Source organism: Nestor notabilis, unplaced genomic scaffold (assembly GCF_000696875.1).
Source record: "Nestor notabilis isolate BGI_N333 unplaced genomic scaffold, ASM69687v1 scaffold23900, whole genome shotgun sequence".
In the NCBI taxonomy this organism is placed as follows: Eukaryota; Metazoa; Chordata; class Aves; order Psittaciformes; family Psittacidae; genus Nestor; species Nestor notabilis.
The window spans coordinates 3518-16838 of NW_009911032.1; the positions used below are offsets into that span (position 1 = coordinate 3518).

The 13321-nt window shown below is 55.3% G+C and overlaps 1 protein-coding gene across 1 annotated transcript; it reads right to left on the reverse strand.

Annotated features, from left to right (window-relative positions):
* Nucleotides 1-2390: 2390 nt before the first annotated feature.
* On the reverse strand, nucleotides 2391-10036 carry SLC9A5 (solute carrier family 9, subfamily A (NHE5, cation proton antiporter 5), member 5; the record flags this gene model as incomplete). The annotated part of the gene is made up of 15 exons (XM_010012790.1): nucleotides 2391-2857; nucleotides 3141-3263; nucleotides 3492-3561; nucleotides 4489-4653; nucleotides 4780-4906; nucleotides 5029-5117; nucleotides 5294-5423; nucleotides 6221-6291; nucleotides 6395-6484; nucleotides 7187-7389; nucleotides 7575-7795; nucleotides 7929-8106; nucleotides 8506-8584; nucleotides 8879-9042; nucleotides 9734-10036. Coding segments are annotated over 15 exons (2480 nt in total), but the record flags the coding sequence as incomplete, so codon positions are not given.
* Between the last annotated feature and the right edge of the window lie 3285 nt (nucleotides 10037-13321).

The window sequence follows — 13321 nt, forward strand, 5'->3', positions numbered from 1 at the left end:
GGACAGCATCAACCAGCACCACTGTTTCCTGAAGCTGAGATGTCTACTTTTCCTCCACTGGGGGGCTGAATGCCAGAAACCCATCACTTTCAGGAAAACAACCTGGTCCACGCAACCTGGTGCACTGGTAAGGCAATCGTCTTTGTAGGGAACACTGGCACTGAGGTCCAGCACACAGAGCACAGCTTGGCCAGCATTGCTGGTCAGTGGGATGCAAGGTAGCAGCTTCCAGAGGGACCAGTGCAAAGCTCTGAGGGCTATGAGCTGTGCAGAGACCCTGCCAAGAAGGACCTGCGCGTGATGGTAGGTGCCAGGTTGAATACAAACCACACATCTACCTTGTGAATCAAGTCTTGAGAAGTGGAGCCAGCAGACTGAAGGAAGAGCAGTGCCAGCACATACCAATGCAGGATAGTTCCTGTGATCCAGAATGCCCTGAAACAGACCCATTTGAACCACATCTTTGGCAAAGAGAGAGGAAGCATGGACATGGGAAGATGTGGGCTCCCAGCACTCTGGTGCTGTGTACGACTCCAGAGTTGTTGTGCCCTGCTGGCCTCTTGCTGGCTGCTCCCCACAGCCTGGCCTAATGACAGCTACAGGCAAGCTTCTCTTTGGAAAGAATTTCACATTTTCCACAGACATCCTCAAAACTAGGAAACCCAGTTAGGCGCAGTGAGTCTGAGAGGGGGCTGTGGCCTTGGGTGGAGAGGAACAGAGGGAAAACCCAACCAGAAGCTGCAGCAACCAGGACATTGCAGAGGTTCCCAGACAGCAGAGAGACCAGACCACGATGTCTGCTCCAACTCTTGATTTATTGAACATTACAAAATACTCTGCATATATTTTCACATTAAAACAATATTCTTGCAAATAAGAGATTAAGTCTTGAGTCATTCATGGTGCTCATGGCTACAGAAAACACTGACCCAGCTAGGGATTTAGTATGGCCCAATTATCAGCAATCAAAATGAGAATAAGGCATACCAGAAATGCAAAACTATATAAAAACCTTTTAAAAACTTCATGCTCATCCAGCGGAACAGGTACCAAGCACAATAATGGCCTTTGTTGAGCCTTGCTGACAGCACCAGGGGGTACCACCAGCTCGCCTGCTCCACACTGGGCTCACTCACCCAGTACATCCAAGTATCCCCTTGTCACCTGCTGTCCCAGCACACCCCTGTAGCTGGAACAGGCAGTTATTTACCTGCTCTGGGGCATTACCAGCCCAAATCCCCATTCTTCCTTCAGAGGAGCTAATGCCCAGCTGCTGTGCTGAGCTTTTGTATGCAGAGCAGCTTTTGGGGAGCAATTCTTGGTCTTCAGGGTGACACTAAGGCTGTTGCCACTGGGTCCCACCAGCCTCTCAGGAGGCCCCAGGGGTGGCTCGGGGGTAGTGGGGACAGACCTTTGGAGATGCACTCAGTTCTCACCTATCACCCCTGTTCCTGATGTACATTCATACCTGCTGCTGCCTCACTCCTTGCCCTACGACCAGCCCTCCTATTTGATGGGCCCCAGGCAACTGGAGGGTCTGGGATGCAGGCAGGATGAATGCCAAGGATGCTGTGCAGGCAGCTGTCCCCTAGCAAAGTCTGAAAGCTGAACACGGCAGCTTTGGGAACACATCCAGGCCACAGGTGTGAGGCTGGCACAGCAGGTTGGCTGCTAGAGGAGTCCCTGTGCGTACAGGTTTACTAGTCCAGCTTCCTGTGAAGCCAGAGCCCAGGAGCGCTGCTCCCAGTCCTGAGAAGGTCATGGCCTTGCCTCTGTGGTACCTCCATAAACCAGCAACGCAGAGCTGCCGTGGCAAGAAGCCCATCTCTGGCCTTCTGGGTGGTTCCTGTGAGGAACCAGCACTATAGCCACCATAAAGTCAACAGCTCATCACTTGGTGTGGATGGGCTCCCATGCACTGGTGCCACTCCCAGTGCTCTCCCCAGAGGTCTACTCACAGGCAGGTTGGAGATCAGCTCCACCATGCTCCTGCACCCATAAGCAGCCACAACCTATTAACCAGCACCCATACACCCCAGGGCAGCACAGCCATGACAGGATGGAGTCCAGTTGGGATCCCAACCCTGGGAGGAACATCTCTGCCCTCCCAGCTGCACAGATATGTAGGAAGCAGAGAGGAAGAATGAGGTTTGGGGTCTGGGTGGATGGAAGCTGGTACCTGCTGTTGCAGCAGAAATCCCAGTTACCGACCAGTTTGTGTCAGTAGGTGCATGGGCAAAGCCCACCCTGGAGTGCAGCTCTGGGAGGAGTAGTGGGTTCTCCTGCCACTCCTGGAGTTTATGGAAACTCACAAGCTTTACAATGCAAGACAGCAGAGTGGTCACAGCCCACTCATGGCCCCCAGCCCCTTCCCTGTCCGCAGTGTGCCCTCACAGGTGGCTCGCTCTGTTGAACATGAGCCACCTGGGCTCCGCGGTGGGCAGCACCCTGCCCTGCTCCTCCATGGCCATCAAAGGCTGCAGCTCCTGCTGCTCAGCGCCATCAGGGCTGCTGTCACTCTGTGACCGCCCATTCTTGGAAGCATGGCTGGGGAACTGGAAGCAGGAGCTCTGCTCCGTCATGGCCTGGCTTGCAGACTGGGGTTGCTCCTCCGGCACAGGGCAAGCGAACCACCTGTGCTGAGGTCCACTCTCAATGCCTGGCGGGGAAGCAATGCTCTCCAGGGAGGAGATGCTTTGGTTCCACGCCTTCTGCATATCCACTGGCACGATTTTGGTGGTCTCCGAGGAGATGTAAACAGCCAGATCAGCCTGGTCTCCTTTCCATGGCAGCTCCTTCTCTGCCAAGGTGGGCGAAGGTGGGATGATACAGGGGCTGGGGCAGACATCCAGGCTGTCTGGGGATGCAGAAAGAGTGACAGTGAGATTTTGCACAGCTGGTATTTTCTCCTCGGGCCCTGCAAACATTGCAGAACCAACCACTATCAAATGGCCAGCTGGTCCAGGCACGCAGGAGCCACCAGGGAGGCTCTGCCATGCTTCCAGAGCCACAGAGAATAGGGATTCTCCCATTCATGCTCTGCTGACTTTGGGTTTGCCCAGGCCAAAGCAATTTAGTGCCCCAGGAAGGACAAGTTACTTTAACAGCAGCTGCCCTGGCATGGGAGCACCAGTGCCTACCAGAAGCTCTCAGCACCTCAGCAGTGCCTCGAGCAATGAACACAATCCCCTCGTCATCCTCTCTCTCCGTCTCTGAGCTATCACTCTCCTCCTCCTCTGAGCTGACCATCACCAGGACAGGAGCTGCAGCCAGATGGAGGGAGTTGCTTTGGAGGTTGGGGAACCCTGTGGGGGAAGGACTGCACCCATGGGAGAAGGACTTGGTGATAATACAACCCCTAGTGCTGTTGTGCCACCATGCTGGCAGTAGGCAGGCACAGGGGGCTGCTCTCATCCCATCCCATCCCATCCCATCCCATTCCACCAGGTACCCATGCAGGACTTGCAAACCTTGCCTGCCACTGGCCTCACCAGCATCCTGCCAGGGGATGTTTCTGTGCATCTTATCATTGGGAGCCTCTCTGGTCACAGAGATGTTCTTCTGTGAAGGAAGAGGGACTATTTGGGGCCTGCCCCGCACAAACCCCGCAAGACAGGGTAACATTGAGGACCCAGCTTCCCACCCCAGCCAGATTCCTAGCCCTTAGGCATTAAATCTTCATAGCCTACAACAAACAGCTCAGATGCAATGGCTTCAAAACATCTCAATGAGAGAAGATACCTAAGCCTCAGTTTAAGCCACAGGGCCTGGATCTGCAATGATGTTCAGGCTACTTTACACTGAGTGCTCTTGGAAAACAAATTTGAGGCTTCCTCAGGGCTTGGGACTGCTTTGCTCAGAGAAAAGCCACCCCACAGCAGTGCTGGCATGGTGAGGACACATGGACATGCAACACCCATGTGCTCACACACAGCATATGACAGGCTGAGAGAGTTGGGCTTGTTCAGCCTGGAGAAGAGAAGGATCCAGGGACAACTCATAGCAGCTCCCAGTGCCTAAAGGGACTACAAGAAACCTGGAGAGGGGCTTTGGATAGGGGCCTGTTGGGACAGGACAAGGGGAATGGCTTTAACCTGACAGAGGGGAGGCTGAGACGAGATCTTGGGAAGAAGTTCTTCCCTGTGAGGGTGCTGAGGCCCTGGCACAGGTTGCCCAGAGAAGCTGTGGCTGCCCCATCCCTGGCAGTGTTCAAGGCCAGCTTGGATGGGGCTTGGAGCAACCTGCTCTAGTGTAAGGTATCCCTGCCCATGGCAGGGGGTTAGAAATAGGTGAGCTTTAAGTTCCCTTCCAACCCAAACCAGGCTGTGATTCTATGATATGCAGGACTGAGATGAGATGAGCAGTTTTCCCCACTGTCTCTGCAGCTGCTGATGCCATTCAGCACCTCACTTACACCCCACTGTCTGCATCCTGGGGGAGGCCAAATCTCAGAGCTAGGAAACGAGCAGGAGGCTGGGGAGTGCTTGCCTTTTTTCTGCCCTTCTCCTTCAGCCTGGCCTTACTCTTGGAGGAGCAGATGTTGTGCTTTGTGGACTTGAAAGTCTCCAGCCGCCTCTTCATGTTCTGCCGGAAGATTTCTTTGTCTTGGCGCTCTTGTTTATCTGGAGAGATGAAGTGACGGCTGTAGCTGGCCTTGTAGGAGAGGCAAAGAGACACAGGGTGAGCAGCTGGCCCCACAGAGCATCCTACATCCCTGCTCCTCTTGTGAGTGCTGCTACCCTCAGGGTCAGCTGCACGCCATGGCCAGGGAGTGCTCACCCGCCGGCGTGGCTTGTAGAGGCTCCCTCGCAGCACATGGTGCATGGCAGCATCCTCCTTGTCCCGCCGGCTCCGCACTGTGTCGATCACCTGCAAGTCCAGGCATGCGCCGCTCCCACTCTCCCTCCTGGGGAGAGATGGACATGGAGGGAGATGGAGATAGAGATGGAGTTGGCGGGACCGGGCTGCCTGCCCTCATCCTGCCAGGCCGCTGCCAGCCCAGGGGTTTGGGGGGATGCTTGTACTCACAAGAGGTTTGTGACTGATGACTCTGAAATGGACGTGCGGCTGGGCATTGAGGGCAGTGCCAGCTTGGCAGCAGAGAACACATGTCCACCCTGGGAGATGGGAGGGCAAGGCTGGCATCAGGGCAGCAAGGACCCACTTGGCTGGGGAGTTTCCCACTGCCTCGCCAGCAGGTACATGTGTGGCCACACATGGTGGGGCCACCACCCCAGGCAACCAGCTCCTCTTGGGGCCATCCCACCACCCAATCCCCACCATATGTCCTTACCTGGTCAACGAAGCTGATAGCATCACGGATGTTCAGCTTGTAGTAAACGTCCCAGATCTCATCCCTCAGCCTGTAGGCAGATTTCCGCATCAGGATCTGGCTCAGGTACTTCTTGTCAAACTGTTCCCACCTGCCATAAGATGAAGACATGGGTGTTTAGCACCATCCAAGGTTGAGTGTCCAAAGCATGCCGAAAGCAGGCTGGGCAATAGGACGTGGCTGTGCCCAGGGACACACTGTCAGAGAGAGCAGGAGCACAAGGAACATGCTGAGGCTTCACCCCTGCCCAAGGGGAAGCCAGAGACCAGTGGGTCTGTGGGACTGGGACTGGGGTCAACGGCTGCCCAGTTGGAGCACTTCCCCTCCAGGAAACAGGCTTTTTTCATCCTGTTCCTGTCGATGTGCTGCAGATAAACACTGCCCAGGCCTTAGCAGGACCAGTCCCTCCTCAGCACCCAGCTCTCCACCCATGGAGAGGCACTGGGCCATCGCCCCATGCCCCATCCCTGGCAATGCTCAAGGCCAGGTTGGACGGGGCTTGGAGCAACCTGGTCTAGTGGGAGGTGTTCCATGGCAGCTTTAAAGTCTCTTCCAATGCAAACCATTCTATGATTGCCACTGCCACGGGCACCCCAAAGGCCCCAGGTAGCTCCAGCACAGGCAAGCAATGCCAGCTCCTGCAGCATCCCCAACCCCACCTGCCTGACCTCTCTCTGGGGTGCTTTAGGTACTCCAGTCTGCTGCATAATAGCAGGCACATGGTCCCTTTCCAGATGGACTGATGGATGGACATACAGCCTTCTTGGTCCTACTGCCCTGCCCAAAGCAGGGCTGTCCTTCATCAGGGACCCTGCGATGTCCCCATGGCTGGCATTATGTCCCCCTTGCACCTGATGGCTGGCAGAGGATCCTGGCTAAGACCCTCACTTGTCCCGCCAGTAGTGGTAGCCATGGTGCCCCACAATGTCCTCCACTGCTGCCAAGATGTGGTCAAAGGCCTTGAGTGAGGAGAAAAGGGTGAGAGCAGTGACAAGACTGCGGGTGCCCCAGGGGTGCTGAGGCAGCGCAGGGAGCTGGGCAGTCTCCAGCACCAGCACCTACATGCTCATGCAGCTCCTCATTCAGCGTGGGCTTGTGGTGATCACTGCGCTTCACTTTCAGCCATGTCACCAGGGGTTTGATGGTGAGGCCCTGGAATGTAGGAAAAGGCAAGGGAAAGACTAGGAGGGTGAGAGGGTGAGTGGCTGGGGCAAGGGGAGCAGAAGTAGCAAGAAGTCCCTAAACCATGTCACTAGGGGACATGGTTTAGTGGTGGACTTGGAAGTCCTGGGGTAAAGGCTGGACTTTATGATCTTAAAGGTCTGTTCCAACCCACCTGCTTCTATGATTCTATGAAGTTACTGGGGACAGCAGCTATGCCAGCAGCGCATACCCCTACCAACCCGACCTTCTGTGCCTGGAACCTGGGCGATGCTTCCATGTCCAAGGCAGCGACCATGTTATACCCCTTCAAGTCCCCCTTCCTGTAGGATCGCATCCATCCTCCCTCCGTCTCCCCTTCCTGGGGTGCATGGACTGCAGAGTCAGGGTCCATCAGCAGCTTTGTAAAGAGAACATTCTCAACACACTGGTGCTGCTGTTGGAGCCAGTCCCAGAACAAGATGCCAATGGGGAAACAATGTGCGCCATGGCACTACCATTGCAACAGTCACCACTGTGGTCCTGCACACCAGCATCGTGATGGATGAAGTGCCAGGAGGCACCAAGAACCAAAGGTCACTTGAAAAGAAGTACTTGCTCCAAGCACATGTCCCCAAGCACCCACCTGGCCCCCCCAGGCCAGCGCTGGGGCAAGAAGGCAGCACTGGAGAAGGTCACAGTGCCCTTCCTCACCTGCACAATGACAGTGAAGAACACCACCACGATGGTCGTTGCCACAAAGTAGTCCTTGGCTTTCACCTTTGTCCTGTCCAGCAAGATGACCAGGGCAAAGGCCACGGCCCCTCGGAGGCCACCATATGACATGACCACTTGATCAATCCTGTCCAGAGGGATGAGGCGGAAGCGGTTGAGCACACAGGTCTGCAGGACAACACCTAGGGAAGAAGGAGAAGGAGAGCCTGGGACGCCAGCAGGGATGCTGGGATGCTCCTGGAGACGGAGCAAACCCCAGCCAGGAGCCGTGGCTGGCCTCATGCCCCAGCATTTTTTGGGGGATGCCACCTTTTGGTATGAAAAGAGTTGGGTGCTACTGGACAGAAGCATCAATGGGCAGACTGACCCACAGCTCTGAAGAGCAGGATAAAGAACAGGGTGCCCAGCACCAGTGCTGTGTCCCATGCCCATTTGGAGGTGTCCACAGCTGAGATGCCCAGAAACATGAAGATGATGGTCTCTGAGCTGCTGGCCAGTGTCTTCATGGTGTACTTGACTGTGGTGCGGGACTTCTGGGAGATGTTGGCTTCCACATACTTCTTGCAGCAGATCCCACAGAAGGTGACTCTGCAGAGAGGCAGAAGGAGCTGGCATGACCTTGTGGTGGGATGAGGAGTGGGTCTGCTCACCACCTCTTGCTGCTCAGCTCTGCACCCCTGATTTCCTGGACCCCCCCTCCATGGGATACCCCAGAACTCACGCCAGGATGGAGGAGAGTGAGACCATCTCAGCAGCAAGGTACGCAACGTAGGCCAGGAGGAAAACAAAGAGTGGCTCGATGATGCGCACGCGCTTGGTGAACCGTGTGATCAGGGCCAGGAGGAAGGCAAAGAGCAGCCCCACGGCCATGCCCCCCAGGCTCACCAGGAAGAAGGAAGCTGGTGGGGAGAGAAGACTCATCTGCACCATAAGCAATCAAGCCCAGCTCCTGTGTCCCCATGACCATACCATGCTAGGCTGGCCTTTGTGCTCCCACCCGGGTCCCTACCAACGTATTCCATGATCACAGTCAGGATGAGTAGACAAGGCCCTCAGTGACATGGTTCAGTGGTGGCCTTGGCAGTGCTGGGGAATGGTTGGACTTGATGACCTTGAAGGTTTTTTCCAACCTGGTTGATTTTATGATTATGATTCTATTATTCTGATTATGTGACCACTGAGATGGAGACGACAGAGTTGTGGTGCTCACTGCCACAGAGTAGACCAGCACCTGTGCTTTCCCACAGCACTACCATGCTGGAGAAAAAGGTGGAGGGGCTGGTGGGGCACATACTCACCTATCCCCTTCACGTAGTCTGTGGCATGGACGTGCGCTGCACCCAACTCCACAAAAGAGTTGAAGACCTTGTACAGCACCTGCAGGCAAGGCAAATCCCTTGGGGAAGGCAAGGTATTGTCCTGCCTTGAGAGGGACAGCACCCACAGACAGGATGTACCCTGCAGTAGGGGCATCACCCACCCCAAATCTGCCAGGTAACAGCTCATCTCAACAGACAAGGTCCCATAGGGCCAGAAGAGAGGAAAGACCAAGACAGCATGGGGCTGCCCCTAGCGTGGGGATGTCACCTGCATCCTCTGCCTATCCTGGGGGCCTCCAGTGCCCTGGCCCACACCTGGCTCCACATTAGGGTCCTCCAAGCTCCAACTCACCACGGTGACAGCATCATTCAGGAGAGACTCGCCAAACACGATGATGAAGAGGGTCTCATTTACATGGACCTCTTCAAAGACAGCCAGCACTGCCACGGGGTCCACAGCTGAGATGAGGCTGCCGAAGAGCAGGAAATCCATCAGCCCAGCTTCAACACCTGGATCTGCTAGGACAGAAGGGCAAAGCTCAGGCAGACCATCTGCCTCAGAGCTCCTCTCACCAGCCTGAAACAAGCCAATCCCTCATCTGCTCCTTGTCATTTGGCTGCAGCATCCCACCTTGGGATGTGGTGGGCTGAGCCTGGGAGTGCTCCCAGATCCCTGCGGTCTCCCAAGCAAAGTGGGGCTCAGCACATGCTTGCTGCAACATGAGAGCAGCAGGGTTTGGATGTGCCCCTTGCACCCAGGTGCGTCACTGCCCCTCCAGCAGGTATGGGCCAAAGGAGGCTTAGCAGCCCCACCTCAGGTCCAGGCATCAAGCAGTTCCTCGGGACTCAGGAGAGCTCAAACACAGCCCAGGCCAGCGAGGGCCAGTGGCTCCAGCCAAGGACAGGGAGCACAGCAGTGAGCCAGCAGAGCTAGTCAAGGTCTGGGACAAAAATAGCAAAGGCATGAGTCACCCAGTGCCAAGCTGGACCCATTTGCTCTGCATGCTTGACGGTCCTGCCAGAGCACTGTTCCCAGGATGCCAGGACCCTGCTCCTGCTGTAATTCCTGAGAGTCCATGGCAGGTTAGGGCAGTGGGCTCTGAACTTGGGTGTGCTTTGCACCTTCAACCCATCTTTCGGGCTGGCTGATGGGGATGGTTGGTTGGGTTGGGGACGTGGTCTAAGCTGAACAGCCTTGTGCACACACCCATGAGCCCGGCCCGGTGCAGCCCCCAGAGCGCAGTGCCGGTGGTGAAGGAGTTCCAGAGTGTGCCCACCACTGCGTAGGTGAGGATGGCACCGATGTTGTCAAAGAACAGCCGGCTGGGCATGAAGTAGCCCGAGTCTAGCACGATGGGGGGCAGAAGGAAGAGGAAGAACATGTTGGGCTCCAGCTGGTACTCAGCTTTCTTCGCCACGGCCAACACAATGCCCCCCAGGCCCAGCCCCAGCAGGATGAGGAGGCAGCTCTCTGGGACGATGGATGTCACCTTCCTTGACAGGTGGAAAACTAGAAGGAAAGGAGGAATGAGAGCATCAGCCAAACAGACAGAGCTCAGATCCACAAGCTCCACAGAAGGCTTGGCTGGCACATGACAAATCCCAGGGAGGTCAAGGGAGCAATTAAGGCTGCTTTGTGGCCATGTGTGAGTAGACCTTTCAGCTAGCTCCCAGGTCAGGATTTCAGGTCCCTGACCTTTTGGGATCTCCCTTTCCTCCTCAGCCAATGCCTATCAAGCCAAGCAGCCAGGCATTTTGCTTTGCTCGGCCTCTGGTATCTGCCCTTAAAGGATCAAAGCAGCTAGTGAGCATGTTAACAGTGTCACAAGCAATGCTGGCTGCCATCTGAGACATTCTGGTTCACCCGGACACGTTATCCCACTCAGAGATGAGGATGCTCAGCCCTGGTGACGGGGTGACCTTGTTTGCAGGCGTCTGAGCAAGCAGAGGGAGCAGCATGCAAACCACTGCAGCATGAGGCAGTCTCCACGCCTTCAGCACCAGCTAACCTACCTGCATGCAAAAATCAGCCACACAGGAGCTGTAGATCTAGAGACCAGTTTATTCCCTGCAGGGTTTGGACCAAATCTTAAGCTGCCGTGGATCAGGATATATTTTTAAAGCCTGCAGGCCATGTCCTGATATTCATCCATCAGCAATGTAGCAGTGAGCCTGCAGGTCAGGCACAAGCCAGCAAGACGTCACACCAGACAGCACGGGGCACTCATTCCTCCAGGCAGCCTTGTACCCAAGGCCAGGACATTCTGTGTAATCGCAAATCATTCCAGCTTTCAGGTGGGCAAGCCCTGATCCCTGAGGATTTCTCCTCCCTAGTATAGGGTGCTGTATTCTTGGTATCCCTCAAAGGGCAGTGCTTGGGGCAAGGCTATTGAGGGTCACAGTGGTTTTGCCCCCCTCATTGTTGAGTTCTGCCATTCATCCAGCCCACCTCTCTAGGATGACTTGGCCATCAGATGAAGAAACGTCCTCCTGGGCATTGGGTTCCAGAGCCACCTCTGTCCTTGAGCAGGTACAAGGGACAACACAGCAGCCTCTGAGCCATCACTTGGCTGCAAGCCCAGCCCTGCTGCCAACGCAATACCCAGTCCCTAAAGCCCTTTAGCTGGGTTAGAGGTGCCCATTGCTTGTGCCAAGTCATCCTGCCAGAAGGAAAGCTGTGCCGTGGTCATACACCAACTCCAGGTCACTTGGTTTCTTCCCTCCTTCCCCCATGGACACACCACAAGTTCTGAGTAGCCCAGGGTCCTGTCTCCAGTGCTGTAGACCTGGAGAGGAGCCCAGGAACAGGCAGCACTTTATCAGCAGGTTTTCATGCCCTTGACTTTTCTCTTTGAACCTGTCCCAGCTCTGCTCTATCCTTTCTGGGACAGGTCCCAGAGTCCCTGAGATGCAGACACCCTGGGAACTAAGGCCATGGCCTCTTGTTCTTCCTTTATCCTTCCCTAACACCCCTTAGTTGATTTGCTTTCCTTTGCTGCAGCTGAGCACTGAATTAGAGGAGATAATTCAACCTCAGAGATACGGTTCTTAACCAGAGACAACATCGTAGAGCTCACCACCAAGCTTGGAGGCTGAGGGCTGTTTTTCCTCCTTCTCAGTGACCAGCACTGCTCCTTGGCATGGCGAGCTATGTCCCTGTCATTCTGATGATCTCAAGCACTGCTTCCCTGGCATAACACACTGGGAACACTGGCACAGCCATGAGCAGAGGGGCAAGCACCTCAAGAGGAAAGAGCTGCAGAGCACCCATGGCCAAGCCTCTGCCATGGCTCTGTGGCTTGGCTGCAGAGCCTGGGGCATCCCCCTTGCCCCCAGCTGCCTCCACTTGATCCAGCCATGCAGGCAGGAGCAATATGGACACTACAGCCTTCCCAGCAAACCCACAGCCTGGAGAAGGGCTGGCTGAGCTCCCACTGCCAGCAGAATTCCTCCTGAATGACCACATAAGCCATGGCAGAGCCCTGCTCACCCCATGCAAGCCCGGCAAAGGCAGTGCTGGTGGGTGCATGGTGCCTGCAGCACACTGCGAAATCACTTCCCACCCACGGGAACACAGCTCCCAAGTCTTCCAGAAAGGAACGTAGCATCCAGCCTCTTTCTGCACGCTTAGGAGCATTGCCAAGATCCCTGCTCTGGCAACCCATCTGTACTTCCCGTGCTGTGAAGATATGCCCTGCCTGGCTGGAGAGACCCAGGAGAGCTCGCAGAGATGCTATGGGGACATGGCTTCTGGCTGTCATCCATCATTCCTTCCCCCCAGCCAAAAACTTGGGCAAAGAAGGGAGCAGCATCAATGGGAAAGACCCTGCTTGTTCAAAAATCCCCTGACTGAGGGGAGATGCTGCCATCCTCCCAAGTGAATAACAGCACATGAGCTCCTTTGTGCCGTGAGGAGCAGCCAGTGGGGATGGATAGAACGAGCTCTAATTTTACACATGCTAGTCAAGGATTTCAGCATTAAAGGTTCCCACAGCAACAGTAACTTAGCCACATGTGAATTAACTTCAGAGCCATAATCCACTCTCAGGCATTCATAATATAAGATTTGCTATTGTGAAGAGTTGGGTCCAAAACCTGCCTCTGCTCCTCTGGTGCTGGAGAAATGGTGAAACACCTAAACCAAGACATGAGCACCTGGGAACGGAGGTGATGGTGCAAGGGGAAAGGGTTGTGATGCATGGGGAAGCTGCTGGGTGGACAAAAGTTGCCACCATTTCACCTTAAAATCAATGGCAATTCAGCCCTTGACTTCAAGGGTAACCAAATTCTGTCCAAGGAACATCATTAGGAGTTCAAGGCCAGGTTGGATGGGGCTTGAAGCAACCTGATCTAGTGAAAGGTGTCCCTGCCCATGACAGGGGTTGGAAACAGATGAGCTTTAAACTCCCTTCCAACCCAAATCAGTCTGGGATTCTATGATTCTGGCAGAGCCCTGCCTGTGGGGCCGCTGTGGGTGAGGAGCATGTTTGGGGCAATGATGATCACTTCCCTCTCCCCACACCCCATTCAAGCAGACCTGTGCTCTGACCAAGTACGGAAGAGGTAGCAAAGCCCGGATGACGCCTTGCTGTGCAGGAAGGCAACACCCAAGCCAGTTTCTTCCTGCCCCGGGTGTTTGCTGGCTTGGGGCACCCTGGCATCGTGACTGCCTCAGAGAACAGAGACCACAGTATCATTTCCCTATCACCCAGGCGCAGGGCCACTTCCTCCCCTGTAGTCCCAGGGCTGTGAGCTGGCAGCCCAGTGCCACAGCTCCAATGGCTCCTCTGCACCA